General features: G+C 33.0%; 4 protein-coding genes across 5 annotated transcripts; 1 reads left to right on the plus strand and 3 right to left on the minus strand.

Annotated features, from left to right (window-relative positions):
- The first annotated feature begins 1365 nt into the window (after positions 1–1365).
- On the plus strand, positions 1366–2580 carry LOC114173718. 2 transcript variants are annotated; one of them, XM_028058276.1, is made up of 4 exons: positions 1366–1694; positions 1784–1882; positions 2011–2175; positions 2277–2545. In XM_028058276.1, the coding sequence occupies exons 1-4, from the start codon at positions 1464–1466 to the stop codon at positions 2280–2282; spliced, it is 501 nt and encodes a 166-aa protein (XP_027914077.1). In that variant the 5' UTR covers positions 1366–1463; the 3' UTR covers positions 2283–2545. The 2 variants fall into 2 exon arrangements, with proteins under 2 accessions (XP_027914077.1, XP_027914076.1); XM_028058275.1 differs by having other exon boundaries at positions 1367–1694; positions 2286–2580.
- Positions 2456–4428, minus strand: LOC114173717 (cytochrome P450 81E8-like). Its single transcript, XM_028058274.1, has 2 exons — positions 3387–4428; positions 2456–3326 (listed from the first exon to the last, which is right to left on the minus strand). The coding sequence occupies exons 1-2, from the start codon at positions 4272–4274 to the stop codon at positions 2619–2621; spliced, it is 1596 nt and encodes a 531-aa protein (XP_027914075.1). The 5' UTR covers positions 4275–4428; the 3' UTR covers positions 2456–2618.
- A 2749-nt stretch (positions 4429–7177) lies between these two features.
- LOC114174626 (cytochrome P450 81E8-like) lies at positions 7178–8791 on the minus strand. The gene is made up of 2 exons (XM_028059454.1): positions 7904–8791; positions 7178–7804 (listed from the first exon to the last, which is right to left on the minus strand). Exons 1-2 carry the CDS (start codon positions 8789–8791, stop codon positions 7178–7180), a joined length of 1515 nt encoding a protein of 504 aa, XP_027915255.1.
- A 1576-nt stretch (positions 8792–10367) lies between these two features.
- On the minus strand, positions 10368–12274 carry LOC114174265 (cytochrome P450 81E8-like). The gene is made up of 2 exons (XM_028059076.1): positions 11263–12274; positions 10368–11176 (listed from the first exon to the last, which is right to left on the minus strand). Exons 1-2 carry the CDS (start codon positions 12136–12138, stop codon positions 10571–10573), a joined length of 1482 nt encoding a protein of 493 aa, XP_027914877.1. The 5' UTR covers positions 12139–12274; the 3' UTR covers positions 10368–10570.
- Between the last annotated feature and the right edge of the window lie 3662 nt (positions 12275–15936).

Below are 15936 nucleotides of genomic sequence, written 5' to 3' on the forward strand. Positions count from 1 at the left end.
ATAAAATTTACACTCCCTTATATATTATAAACCGAATTTGTGTATGATGAATATGAAATATCCAACACAGGACAATAACACTTTAAATAAATAAATAAATATATTTATCCCATTTCTAAACCGTTTTAAGATCTAATGAGTGCCGGCTGATATTTGAAATAGTGAAATATTCATCTGAAACCCTTTATTTTATTTTTCTTCTTTTCCCATGTCTTTAGGAATGTCTACACCCCTTGAATGTCCATGAACAGTGATTCATTTTGTATTCAGAAACTCTTCATCCACCCAAACATCCCTTAACGGGTCCCACCCCATCAAAGCCCTCCACCGTTCATTTACTTCAAAAGTAAACACCATTGGTTTGGCTTGGTCGTTCAAGATGCCAAAAGTAATATTTTCTGTCCCCTCACGTCTCTTTATTAGGGTATAAACACTCCTGCCACTTTCAAAGAGTTTTGAAGCCAACAATTCAGCCAACACAAGAAGAATAATGAGACTCTCCATTTCACTTATGGCAGTTCTCACACTGTTGCTTGTCACAATGCCAACCCTTGTAAATTCTAGAGTCCTTGCACCACAACAAAACCTCACTCACCATAAACCTATCAAGAATCAACCACAGTTTACACTTTCAGTGACGAAAGCCAAGGCCATAAGAACCCGTCTTTTGATTGAGAGTCAAGTCAACACCATGTCTTCAGGGCCAAGCACGAGAGGTTCAGGTCATTAACACCATGTTTCACTTCATGATCGCTGCCGTCAATTATTTTCTTTACCCGTTTGTGTAATAGATATCAGTTGTACATATATGAAAAATGTGTAAACATTGTTAATATCATATTTAGACATGTTCGTGTATATTTATATTCTCAGAACAAAAATATATATGTTCTTGTTCTGCACATGAAATAACAACTTGAACATTCTTTTAACTTATAGCACCATCCATGGCCGTAATGCAGAAACTAAAATTGAGTACGTAAATGGACCAAATCAATATGTGATCGTGCCGAATGCATGTAGTACGTGATTTAAGCGTATGATACTGTTTTTAGTTTAATTAAACATTTTGAAATATTTTACAGTAAATATGAAAATCGTACCAGTATTCCATTGCATATATTTATGTTAATCTGATTAATAGAAATATACACGACTAGTTAAATAAAATTAGAGTTATTTACTATAGTATTATTTAATATGACAAGACTTACGTGTCCTCCATTGGGAGTTTTTTTTTTTTTTTAAGCCCATTCAAAGCATGCCTACGAAAACGGTGGTTTGAAGTTTGAAGGCCCATGGTTTCATTTTGGTGCTGTCGATATCATATAATATTGTTTTGTCACTATCTATCTACGTTTACCATTTTCATTGTCCTCTCTACCCCTACACCCTCTCTTCACACGTATATAGCATTCACCACCCGATTCGGTGTTCGGTTTGGTAGAGAAAAAATAGCGACGATGTCGCAATTGACGACGACGAAGCCCAGCCGGAGCGACGAGGTTTTGGATGCGGAGGAGCAATTGAGGATCGCTTATGAGATCAGAGCCCATTTCGATGCCTTGCAACCCGGCCGACCCGTCAAACCCAACAGAAGCGAACCCGGATCGCCACACGCCGTTAACCACTCCCTCTCTAACAACGATATTCCGGAGCTTCATAAATTTCAATCTCTTCAGTCTAGCTCTCACGTCTCTATAACCTCTCTCTCTCAATCGATTATCAAAGAATAAGAAGAGTTTTTGGTGTGTGTTTTTCTGATAACTGCTAAAATTGACAGGATATAATTTCAACAGAGGGGGTGGCGAATGCACAGGATGAATTTGTGGAGACGCAGTACTATAAAGAATTGGCGTCCGTTGACAAAGAGCATCACACGGTTCGTGATCAATCCCTTTCTGGATCCACAATTAATTAAATCAAATTGAAGCTTCTGAGTTTAATTTTTGTGATTTAAAAAAAAAAATTACTATGCGATTCAGTTTCTCTTTTTTCGTTGTTGAACAGACTGGGAGTGGATTCATAAAGGTTGTAAGAGAAGGAGAGGAAGGTGGGTATAAGATTGAGTTGCTCGATAGCCATGTTAATGCAGTTGAAACAGAAATCCAACCCAGAGGATATAGAAGCAACCCTGCCACCAACGACTGGGTTCCTAGCTGTGATGATTATCAGGTACAGAGAAATAGAGTGTTTATTATATAAACATGTAATTTGTATTATGTATGTTTGATGTTGAATTGAATAAATAACCTGATGTTTTTTTATATTGTAAGTTGTAACAGGTTTTCGTCTCCACAAAGCCAAATAGAAGCGAGTGCACTTGATCTGCTATTTCTAGGTGAAAATGGTGTATTTTCTACCGACTTTTTCTCATTATATATGTCTGTTTCTTTATAAGAGATGAGGTGTGGGGTACAACTGTTGTTGTAAGAGAGAAATATCACTCACATGATTAAAGATTATGAAAATAATTGAAGTAGTTCAAGTGCACACTTTGTCTACTCAGTTCAAATAGACAATTAGTCTAATTGCACCAGTGAAATTTGTTCTTACACTTGAATACACATTTAAAGTTTACTCTCAAGTCCCATTTATTGAAAGTACACACATACTAATTATACACGCATTCTGGATATTTTTCCAAATGAATAAATACACACCAATGCATAATTCAACGCGATGATGTGATTGTGCATTAATGAACAATCAAGGGAAAAATCAGAATTCTTGCTAATGATTGGACGCGGTTTGCATTTGGCCTCCAATGGAATGGCCTTGGGCACCAGAGTTCCCCGTCCTTCTGTCATGTCAACTTCCTCATCTCCGATCCTTTCCCATTCAAAGCATTGAATCAACGAACCCAGAGTCAAGTTCAAAGTTTTTTGTGCCATGGCTGCACCGGGACACGCTCTCCTCCCCAACCCAAAAGGCATTAGCTTCAATATGTCTGTGGGACCATCCTCAAACCTCTCCGGCTTGAAGCTTGTTGGGTCAACCCACAGCTCCGGATCCCTATGTATGGCCCATGCATTCACCATTAACATGGTGTTGCCTGGTACATCATACCCTCCCACCGTGCAATCTTCGTAGGAGAAATGGGGCAATAGCATTGGCGCTGGAGGATGCAATCGCAGAGTCTCAGAGATTATATTCTGAAGGTACTGTAATTTGCTTACATCCTCTTCCTTCATCAAACACTCTTCTCCAATCAGGGTGTCCAATTCAATCCTTGCTTTTTCCAACACTTCTGGATTGTTCAACAAATTTGACATGGCCCACTCTAATGCTATAGCGGAAGTCTCTGTTCCAGCCACAATCAACACCTGCAAAAAAAGAGTCTGTAAACTACGAATCCTGCAAAAATCTAAGAGTTAGAAAAGTACCATTATAAGGCCTTTGATAATTTGGTCGGTGTAATACTCAGGCTGCGACTCTTGTAAATGCAGCAGACGTCCTATCATGGTGTTTGAATGTTGCTCTTTGTTGCGATGTTCGTCAATGAGTTCTTGAAACAGCGCGTCCATCTTCTCTCCAACTTTTCGTAACTTCGTGTGGCTACGGCTAAAATCGAACCATCTGAAGACAGGCACAAAATCTCCGAGGTGCGATCCCAACCCGAACTGGGCCATCTCATTCATGAGGTCTCTGAACTTCATAGCCTCCTCAGCGTTGGTCCCATCGTATTCGGAGCCGTAGTAGCGTTTTCCACACACCATCCTCATGATAGTGTTGAATGTGAGATCCGCGAACATGGACCTCAACTCCACTCTCGTGAACTCTTCTTTGTTGGAATGTCGAGCCAGAATTTGGAGCATCTTGAGAGTCTCGTCGATTCGGATTCCCGAAAAGGAGTTAAGACGATGAGAGGAGAGGATCTCGAGGGAGCTGATGCGTCGCAGGTTCCGCCAGTGGTCGCCGTAGGATGCTGCTAAAAGAATGGTGTTGTCGTAGCCGAGGAACTTGGTCTTGATAGAACGGAAACGATTCGCGAATATGATGTCGTTTGTGGTGAAACATTCTTCGGCGGCGGATGCAGATGAAACGACGAGGACCGGTTGTGAGCCGAACCGGAAAGAGAAAATAGAACCGTATTTCTGTGAGAGGACATGGAAGGTGCGGTGTACTGGCAGTTTCAGCTGGTGAAGGTTGCCTATTACCGGAAGAGATGGTGGACTTGGTGGTGGGTTTTTTTGTCTTTTTCTGAAGAATACTAGTTTTATGCTTACCAAGATAACAAGAAAGGAAATAATCTTGGTAAGGTGCTCTTCCATGTCCGGCTTCTTTAGCAGAGTCTGTAACAGTAACAGTATATGTGTGTATATAGAGATAATTAAATCCTCGATTTAATTATTTTAACAATAAAAATGAGAGACAAGAGTATATTTCAGATCAAATGTTACAAAAACGATAAAATAATAGTAATCAGAATTGTTTTGTGATGTAGATGTGAGAAAAAGAAAGGTTGGCAAGATATAAATGGCAATGCAACCACCGTCCTATAGAAAAGAAAAAATCGCTGCATTACGTTTACGTCCAACTACATTTAAACCAATCTGCGGATTTTCAATTAAATTATCTAAAAGTAAGTTATTAAAATATAAATTCAGATAATAAATAATTTTAAAATAAATTTTCAATAAAATTATATATTAAAATACTAATAATGATAAATTTCATCTTTTAAAAAATTATATATTGAAATATAAATTTAGAAAATTTAATTTTATTAAAATAACTTTAATTTCATATATTTAAATAAATAAATTCAAATATTAAACAAAATTTCAATGATTAATTTTTTATATCAGAAACTATATTATTTATCATTAAATTTTGTTAAACATACTAAAATAAAATTTACTTACAACTACTAACGAGTAATATCAAGTTCATACTATAACATTAGCCCCAAACAAGTGAATCATTAAAAACTGTACTCCATTATTTTTAAATATCTATTAAATAAATATATTTATTTATTTATTTATTTATTATTCCTTATAAACTTTATTCACAAATATAAGTAAGTGTCTATTTTTTTCTGAAGTATAAAATGCAAGCATCAATACACATGGAGGGGTTGTTGGTTGCCACCATTTTGATGTTTCAAGTACATTAGCAACTCATTTTAATAAAAATAATTTTATTTAATTGTAATATATATATATATATATAATTAGCAGAATTAAAATGTTCAAATAATACCTATATCAGTAATGATTGAGCCCGTTGCAATACAATATGTGAATATAAAGTTATGATGGTTATAAATAATGCTGACAATCAATGTAGAAAATTATATTTTTTAAAAAAAATTTCCAGTTGGGATTTTTTTCGTAAAAGAAATATTATCTAACTATCTTGCTACCGAAACCAAAAACCAAATGTAATAAGCAGCAATTCAATCATTTGTTGAGATAAGAAACCAGAATAATTTTTTGTTGTATAATTTAATTTAGGAATGTCCTAAGGAATTGTAATTGTAAAGGTAAGTTTTTGTGAAAGAAAATATTATCATTTTTTGTCTCTTTCATATTACTAATATTTGTGTTCTTGCACACCTAATTAACGGTGCAAATGAACCTTTGTTTAGATCCAAACATCATAATTAGAGTTCACTATAAAAAATTCTCCATATTTAAGTAACAACATTTGAGACCAGGTAGGGTTCAAATAAAAAATGAAGTACTACAAGTTAAAATATCATTTTGGTAACCAATACCAAGATGATCCTCGTCAATAACGAGTAATACCAAAACCTACTTAAAAAAAAAAATGACAAAACAAATACACGTAAGAAGTACGGACGGAATGCTTATTTATATCTTTACTTATTTTACTAATAACCACTGACCAAATTAACTAAAATACAAATTTAATCACACAGTCAATGAAAAAGTCTATGTATATTTTTTTATTTGGTGTCTCACCGATTATTCTTAATCGAAGAATATTATGAGAATACTCTATTGAATGGGAGATTATTTACTCACATTAGAAATCAACACAACTTATAAAAATAATTGAAGTATAAGTATTTTAAAAAAACTATAAATAAATAATATTTATATATGTTAAAATTAACTATTAATTAATTTAATAGATTATGTGGTGACAATTCAAATGAATGTTGATTGGATCATTAAATTTAATCTTATTTGGTTTTTTAGGTTAATTTTTCATGAGATCATCAAATTTATTTTTAAATGTTAGTCTGTATTTTGTTATCTTCTTAATGTTATGATAAAGAATGTAAGGAGTCTAAACAATAAGGAGATGTATTTAAGTTTGACGACGAGTTTAATAAAACAATAAAAGAAAGAGAAAATTTTGAGTATGTGTTAGAATTAAACCTATGTTATAACATATAAATATATTCTGAGTTTTCAAACATATAAATATAAGACTCAAAATTTTCAATATCTAAGTTTTTCTAATACACATGTATTATTTTTAATCTTAAAAGATGATTGTTATTTTTAAGTAATTTATAAAATTACGTAAACGATCAAATTTAAATTTATTTCATTATACCTTCAATGCCATAGAAGTAGGAATATCAAAACGAGTCAGTCCGGTCTGCCTGTGGCCCGTCAAAAGTGGGTTGGGCCGGACTGGTCCGCCATCAATAAACGGACCAAAAATTGTAATTCGTCCCATTTTCGGGCGGGCTGGTGGGCCGACGGTCTGGCCCATCTTTTTTTTTACTTCTTTTACTTTTTTTTCTTTTTTTAACTTTTTATTAAAATTTTGTTTATATATAAATTTATTTATATAATATAAAAATAATTATTTTTTAATTATTTTTTATTTTAAACATAAAAAAATTAAAAACAAAAAACAAAAACAGGTTGGCAGACCGCCATGCGGACTGACCTGTTTTGGCCCGCTAAACTGACGGACCAGACGAGCCGAATTGCAGTGGATTTGACGGGTTGGAAATTTCAACCCGACCCGCCTTTTTTGGCGGGCTGGCCCGACGGGCCTGACCCATTTTCCATCCCGTTTAGAAATGCATTATCAATGTTTTCATACTTAGCGAAATCTTTTCTTTCCCCTCCCTTAATTTACTTTTTCTTTATAGACTTCACATAGTAGCACTACAAAAGAGTTTTTTATTTATACACTAATATAAAAAAAATAAAGACGTGATAACTGATTAGGTTAATGTAATTTAAGGGGATTTGAGAGAAAATAGGAAATTGTTGGTCATGATTGAACGAGGTTTGCATTGCAGCTTCAGAGGAACGGCCTTCCGCACTACTGTTCCTTCTCCTTCACTCAGGTCAACTTCTTCTTCGCCGATTCTCTTCCATTCAAAGCATTGAATCAATGAGCTTAAAGTTAAGCCCAAAGTTTTTTGGGCCATGGCTGCGCCAGGACACGCCCTTCTTCCCAACCCAAACGGGATCAGCTTGTGACCATTCACAGGCCCATTCTCAAACCTCTCGGGCTTAAAACTCGTTGGGTCAGCCCACAACTCCGGGTCCCTGTGTATGGCCCAGGCGTTCACCATCAACACGGTATTACGTGGCACGTCGTAACCTCCCACGGTGCAGTCTTCCGAGGATAAATGAGGTAATAACATAGGAACCGGTGGATTCAATCGCAGAGTTTCTGATACTATATTCTGAAGGTACTGTAATTTGGGAACATCCATTTCCTCCACCAAACGCGCTTCTCCAACGTGCTTTTCCAATTCAATCCTTGCTTTCTCCAACACCTCTGGATGGTTTGCCAAATGGGACATTGCCCACTCCAACGCTGCAGCAGAAGTCTCTGTTCCAGCCACAATTAACGCCTGCAAAACCAATAAAATATGCAGAAATTTTTGAAGATCGTGTTCACGAATAACTCGTTAAAATCAAGTATATGTTAGATGTTGAAATTAACCACTCACCATAATAAGACCCTTGATGATTTGATCGGTGTAATACTCAGGCTGTGACTGCTGTGAGGAAAGTAGATGGTCTAGCATGGTATTCGAACTTTCTTTCTTCTTCCGATGTTCATCTATGAGACCTTGAAAAAGCGCGTTTAGCTTGTCCCCGAACTTTCGTAACTTCTTGTCACCGCTAAAATTGAACAATCTAAAAAAAGGCACAAAATCGCCGAGGTTGGATCCCAATCCGAACTGCGTCAGCTCATCCATAACTTCTCTGAATTTCCTAGCCTCTTCAGCGTTAGTCCCATCGTGTTCTTCCACGCCGTAGTAACGTTTTCCACACACCATTCTCATCACAGTGTTGAAAGTTAGGTCTGCAAACATTGGTCTTAGTTCCACTTTCGTGAAATCGCTTTTATTACAAACTCTAACAAGCTTTTGCAGCAGCCTGATGGTCTCGTCCCTTCGAATTCCCAGAAAGGAATTAAGGCGGTGATTGGAGAGGATCTCCAAGGAGCTGATGCGGCGTAGGTTCCGCCAGTGATCGCCGTAAGATGAGACTGTGATGAGGGTGTTGTTAAAGGCGAGATATTTGGTCTTAGAAGAGTTGAAACGATTTGCAAAGATGATGTCGTTTTTGGTGAAACATTCTTCTGCTGCGGATGCGGATGAAACTACAAGAACGGGTTGATACCCAAAGCGAAGAGCGAAGATAGGACCGTATTTGTGTGAGAGCGTGTGGAAGGTGCGATGGATTGGGTGTTTCAGCATGTGGAGGTGGCCTATCAGAGGAAGAGAAGGTGGAGATGGTGGTAAATTTTTCAACCCTTTTCTGAAGAACAACAGTTTAAAAGTGATGACAAATATGAAAAGGTAAAACATGTTCATAAGGTTGTATTCCATGTTTAGCAAAGTTCGACAGAAGAGTGAATTCGATACAAATGTTGTCGTTGTTCCTAATCTTTATACACTGTTTTCAGTGTACTTTTCAAGTTATCAATACCTCATAATAGTCTTATTCAAATTTTCATGCCAGTAATAATATTATTCTAACTCAGAAAAGTAAATTGTTTCCACATACTTATAGAACGAGTTTTCAATTTGATTTCAAAGTTTCTTGCGAAGAAAGCAAGACAATTCACAGACAGATGAATGAGATTGAAAATTATGCACTTCATATAAATAAATAAATAAAATGTTTTTTTCTTTAATTTTGAATAAAAATTATAATTAATACTAAAATTTTGAATCAATTTAGATTTTTGTCTTTAAAAGTGCATAAATTTAAATTTTTAAACCAAATTTTTTAAGTTTAGTTGTAGTTTGAAACACATTAAGTAGATGTCAAACAGTATAAACAAACTATAATACTATGATGAGATGTGTTTGAAACATTAAATAGATTTAATAAAATTTTATTAAAATAATTAAATCTATATATTTACATAATTAAGAGACTAGTTTAATATAAATTTTTAAAAAAATTAATTTCAATTTTTATTAAAATTTAAATAAAGAAAACATATTTAATCCAATTAAAAATCACCAAAATTATTATTCTAGCCAAAGGATATGGATTCATTAACTAAAACAATTATGTCTTTTCTTTCTTTGTCCAAGATCCTTTTATTGTTATTTTCTCGTAGCCTTCTGGATTCATCTGATCTTTATTATAAAAAGAAACATTCACATTAATTCTAATAACATGTCTTAAATATCTCTTAGTTGTTGGGTGATTTTTTTTCTTTCTTCCTCGAATGTTACTAATTTGATTCCAGGCGTGTGATCAACATTTCAAAGTTTCAATCAGTGTTTGAGTTTATTATCTAATCGCCGTGAGACCTAATACCACACAACACCTATAGTGTTAATGTGATGGAAGCATAAGACCTTATTCTGAACAATGAGTATGTTGTACTATATTATTCATATAATCTTTGTTTTTTTATCATCCATTTTAATAAACATGTTATCCAACAACTCTAAAAAAAACTTTATGAAACTTTGGATATTTCAACAGTTTTAATTCATTTTTGTTTTCCCAGTTATTTGAGATTTAATGCAACGGAGCTGACAAACTCCTTTTTTAAGATTTTATTTTAATTTTTACGTCGACAATATTTTAAGTTTAACTTATAAATTTTTAAGTTGGAAGAAGAAAACTATTTAAGGTAAAAGTAGATTTTTATTTGTAATAGTCATGATCTTAGAGTCTTACATTTATTTGTTAGAATATAGATGTCCTTAAACTTAGATATTGAAACAATGAATCAAATATTGGACCTCAAAATTTAATGTGTAAATTTAATTTAACCCAAATGAACCAGTATAACTCCAAATGAGATGGGTTATCCTTTAAAATAAAAAACTAACAGGGTTTATTTTTAACACTATTTTAAGTTTTAACTACATAAAGAGATTTTGAGCGTAAAGAAAAACACGAGCAAAGCATAGACAGAATTTTGAATAGATTGTTCCTTTCCTTAATCATTACACGAAGAAGAAGAAAAGCAAGAAAAAAAAAAAAACACCACTACCTAATGGTGCATCCTAGAATTCCTCATTTTCTTTATTTATCCTTTTTTATTAAAAAACATACTGAATTTAACTTCCACATTGTAGAAACAAAAAATATGTTATCGATAATTTGAACATTCACCACAACTTAAATTTTAGACAAATTTAGAAGATCTTGCTAACAATTGGACGTGCTTTGCATTGGGCCTCCAATGGAATTGCCTTGGCTACAATAGTTCCTCGTCCTTCAGTCAGGTCAATTTCTTCCTCACCAACTCTTTTCCACTCAAAGCATTGAATCAACAGGCCCAAAGTCAAGCCCATAGTTCTTTGGGCCATGCCTACCCCAGGACATGCCCTCCTTCCCATCCCAAAAGGCATTAACTTGTGTGCAGCCACTGGGTCATTCTGAAACCTCTCAGGCTTAAAGCTTGTTGGGTCAGCCCACAGCTTGGGGTCCCTATGTATGGCCCACGCATTCACCATTAACATGGTGTTACGTGGCACGTCGTAACCTCCCACGTTGCAATCTTCAGAGGATAAATGGGGCAATAACAGGGGCAGTGGTGGATGCAATCGTAACGTCTCAGATATAACATTCTGAAGGTATGGTAATTTGGTAACGTCTGATTCCTCTATCAAACGCTCTTCTCCAACTTCCGTGTCGATTTCAATTCTTAATTTCTCCAATATCTCTGGATGATTCAACAAATTAGACATCGCCCACTCTAATGCTACAGCGGAAGTCTCTGTTCCAGCCACATATAATGCCTAACAAATTAAAAACAACATTACTACAGTCATGTTCCAGAAAAATGAATCAACATAACATGGTACAAAGTAAATTAACGAGGTACCATAATAAGTCCCTTGATGATCTGGTCAGTGTAATAGTCAGGTTGTGATTTCTGTGAGGAAAGCAAATGCTCGATCATGGTGTTTGAACTTTCCTTCTTATTCCGATGCTCATCAATGAGTCCTTGGAAGAACGCATCTAGCTTCTCTCCAACCTTTCGTAACTTTTTGTGACTCCGAAAAATTCTGAAAAGCGGCACAAAATCTCCGAGGTTGGACCCCAATCCAAATTGCGATATCTCATTCATGAGCTCTCTGAACTTCTTAGCCTCCTCAGCGGTGGTGCCGTCGTATTCCTCACCGTAGTAGCGTTTTCCACACACCATTCTAATGACTATGTTGAACGTGAGTTCTGCAAACATGGGTCTCAGCTCCACTTTCGCTGATTCTTCTTTACCAGAGATTTTAACCATCTTTCGAAGCAGTTTCATGGTCTCGTCCTTTCGTACTCCCAAAAACGAGTTAAGACGGTGATTGGAGAGGATTTCTAGGGAGCTGATACGACGCAAGTTGCGCCAGTGGTCGCCGTACGACGATGCCGTGATGATGGTGTTGTTGTAGCCGAGATACTTGGTCGTGGTAGAGTGAAAACGGTTAGCGAAAACGATGTCGTTTTTGGTGAAACATTCTTCCGCAGCAGATGCTGATGAAACGACAAGGATGGGTTGAGATCCGAACCGGAGAGAGAGGACAGGACCGTATTTCTGTGAGAGGCCGTGGAAGGCGCGGTGGAGTGGCTGTTTCTTCAGCTGATATAGGTTGCCGATTATCGGAAGAGACGGTGGAGCCGGTGGTGGATTTTTCAACCTCCTGAAAAACAGTTTTAAAGTGATGACAAAAATGAGAAAGTAAAAGACGTTGATGAGGTTGTATTCCATGTTTAGCAACTTTCGACGAATCGGTTAATTCGATACAATCTTGTGGCCATTCCTTGTCTTTATAGACTCTTTTCAGTATACTTTTCAAATTTTCAATCCCATAGTAGTCTTCTTCTAGACTTTCCTCCATGGCTGCAATACTATTCCAACTCAGAAAGGTAAACAGATAGCACTCGGCATAATAAGAAAACAATACCACCACTTTCAATTTTTCACAACTAAGACACCTTAAAATTATACATGGAAAAGTCAAAAATAATATTAAAATAATCAGTGACACGTTCTTTTGCATATGTTACTAATTTTTAAATATATTTTTTTAAAATTTACAAAATCATGGTTATTTTATAAATTCAAATAATAATATTTGATTAGTAATCGAGACCTAAGTGAATTTAAATATTTTTTTTTCTTAAAAATCAAACCGTAGCGGAGTCTCTCTCCAACAATATCTTAATATAAATAAATAAATATATATATATATATATATATATATAATATTTAAAGTAAAGTAATGCTGATAAAAAAAATCGAGTAAAGTAATAGTATTAAATTATAAATATGTTTTAGTCTAATCATATATATTTTTTAATATTTGCAAAAATATTTGTTAATCATTTTAATTTCCCGCTTTTATTAATTTAAAACTGAGGATAAAAGATATTAATAAGAATGACTAAATTGATAAATATTTCACACATAACTTAATTAAATAATATAATTATTATTATTTGAAATTTTATATATTATTTTTCTTCTTATCCAATAATTTAATGTTAATATTTAATTTTTATTTAAAATAAATATATTTTACTTACAATTTATGATTTATTTTATTTTCAATTGCATCTTTAATCTTCCTAGGAGATGAAGTTTTTGTGTCAATGAGAACGTTATAATACTTTTCTTAAGTCAGACTTACATTTTTTTTATCGTTGATTTTGAAATATTTATGAAGAAATTTATTCAAAAAGGTACTTACAATAGTTGTGGTGAATCACATGATATAAGATGCGGGGACATTTTGAAATTTCAACTTCAGACAATTCAAGTCCTCAAAGGTACTTTGTTTGATGCGTAGGTTTATGAAATATCGGTGAGAATGTAAGCCTAATCTCGAAGGATGCAATGAGGCTTTTGCTACGTGGAAAATTGACAGAAAAATCTCAGTCAAATTAAATGGTTTACCACACTCTTCTGTAATGAAGCTTTCAATTTGATTTCAGTTTATTACAACGAAAGCAAGACACTTCACCAACGGGATAATTGCATATTCTGCACTTCAAATAAATTCAATTACCATCACCGTTAGAATGGGTTAACATTGTGATAGTATTAGATCGGGCTAATTTTTCCTTCACCTCCATTATTTTCTTCTGCACCCCCATGAATATGAAGTTTCCTATTTTACCCTTTTCAGTTTAATCGGAAAGTTAAAAGTATCTCCCCAATTATACATTTAAAACTTTTCAGATTAAATTATCTGAAAATTATTTTAGAAAAAACTTTCAGATTTAAAAATTAACTCACGGATTATGTAATGCGAAACCAAAAACTACTCTGTATAATTCGAAAGCCATGTTACTCTTTCATCTTCTCTCCAACTCCTCACCAAAAGTGTGATGGCATGTCCTCATGTTTGTTTAATTTTTTTAAAAATGAAAACGAAGTCTCTAAAAATGAAAACGAAGGGAAACCCTAAACCGTACTGTATTGTTTAATTGAAACGAGATATTTCAATAAGTAAATATCCAAAGTGATATCTAAAATATTAAATTTTTTCGTGTAAGAATTTTTTCCGATGCATTTAAGTTATTTAGTAAGTGGACTTTTATAAAAAAAAAAATTAATGTTTTATAGATAAAATAAGACTTTAAATACATCTAAATTAATTATTTGTTGTATGTAAGTTTTTTTTTGTTACTTAAAAATTCATTTTAAAAATAATTACTCTATCTTCATCGTTGGTTATCTTTTTCTTTATCATCATAATTATTGATAAAAAAATCTATTCTTGTTATTAGTCTACAGATAATAAAAATAGGAATTGATTAGTCAAGTTCATAGAAAATCAATTAGTCATAGTGTTGTATTTACGTCTCCTAAGGACTACATTATTATTAACAAATTCAAACCAAATAAATGCCTTAATCTCTAAAACTTTACAACATAGTGAGATAATAACTAGTGGATTAAACTTGGGAATATAAGATATCATAGCATGAGAGAATTATAACTTCACTGAAGTAGATACTGTAACAAATTATACTGTAACAAATTATCATGTAACAAATTATCAATTAGGAAATGTAAAAGTTTTTTTTTTGGTTCTATTAAGAGAAAATAATTTAATCAGAATCTATAAATTTAGGCTATTTTGACAATTCATAGGTAAAATAAGTTTGTATATGTCAACATGGTTATGGTGGATAGACATTTAAACAATATCTCATTATACAATACAAGTCTCTAAATATAACTAAAAGAAAACTATGAGTTGACACAAACTTATAACTCACTTACAAAATATTTGACTCTAGTTAACTAAACATGTTAAGAAATTTAAAATAAAAAAAACATTGAATAAATTAATTGTTTAAAGAAATAAACAAATAAATAAATATGATTTCTTTGAAGCATTTTTCACACCAAGAGATAAAAATCATATGCACAGTTATTATGAACTATTGATATTAGTCCAAGAAAATATCCTTACTTTATTTAGTTTCAGGAAATTTTGCACAAGCAAATTATCAAAAAATAAATAAAAAATAAAAATGCTCTAGCAGAAATACTTAGAATTATATCACATTTAGAAAAAGCAAATTCGAAAATACAACTTGAATATTTTCAACACAACAAACTAATTACATATAGAGAAAATAAGAAAGAGGTTACGTTTTCATATCAAATTTTAGTTATTTTCAAATTACAAATTATAAAAGGAATTAAAAATTCATATAGAATGATTGTTAAGAGGTAAAAGTCTGATTCTACAATCCTATTTTCTTCTAGCTTGACATCTTGCATGTTGGTTCTCTAGTTCAAGTGGAGTATTCTTTATTTTTCTTTAATAGAACATTTCTACCTTGTATATATTGAGAAAATTTTTTCATTTTTTTATTTCTTCTGGCACAAACATAATAATTTTTTTCACACTATTTTCTATCTATAACACATTTATTCAAAAAAATTATATTTTTCACCATTTCAATGTACTTATTTTATTCTCATCGAATTATATATATATATATATATATATATATATATATATATATATATATATATATATAATTCTACATTCTTAGAAGATTTATAAATAATAATACAATTTTGAAAGGACATGTACCGACAATTTTTTTTTTCCAAATTATTACAATGTATAATTGATTGCCACTTATCTTTTTAAGATAATATGTAATTTTGGAAGGAGTATGAGATAAAAATAGAAATATGTAGTCCTTTATACATTTAACTTTTAAAAATGATATTGGCAATGGTTATATTTTACTGAATTTGCAAAATAAAAATAATCACAAGGCATCTAACTCAAACAAAACAAAAATCAAGTCATACCCATGTCACTTCAAGTCCTTTTCCTTCTCGATTCGCGGATGTTAGTGTCTTAAGCTAGTTATTGTAGTATTTATGAGTAATAAATGTTTTTAATTCAATTCATATTTATGTAATTAGTCGTTTTGTGTACAGAAATGATAATAGGAGCTGGCGTATTAATGTATATAATGTTAACGTATAATGAGTATTTAACTTTTATAAAATTTTAATTATATGTAAAAT

This window comes from Vigna unguiculata, chromosome 2 (genome assembly GCF_004118075.2).
Source record: "Vigna unguiculata cultivar IT97K-499-35 chromosome 2, ASM411807v1, whole genome shotgun sequence".
NCBI lineage: Eukaryota > Viridiplantae > Streptophyta > Magnoliopsida > Fabales > Fabaceae > Vigna > Vigna unguiculata.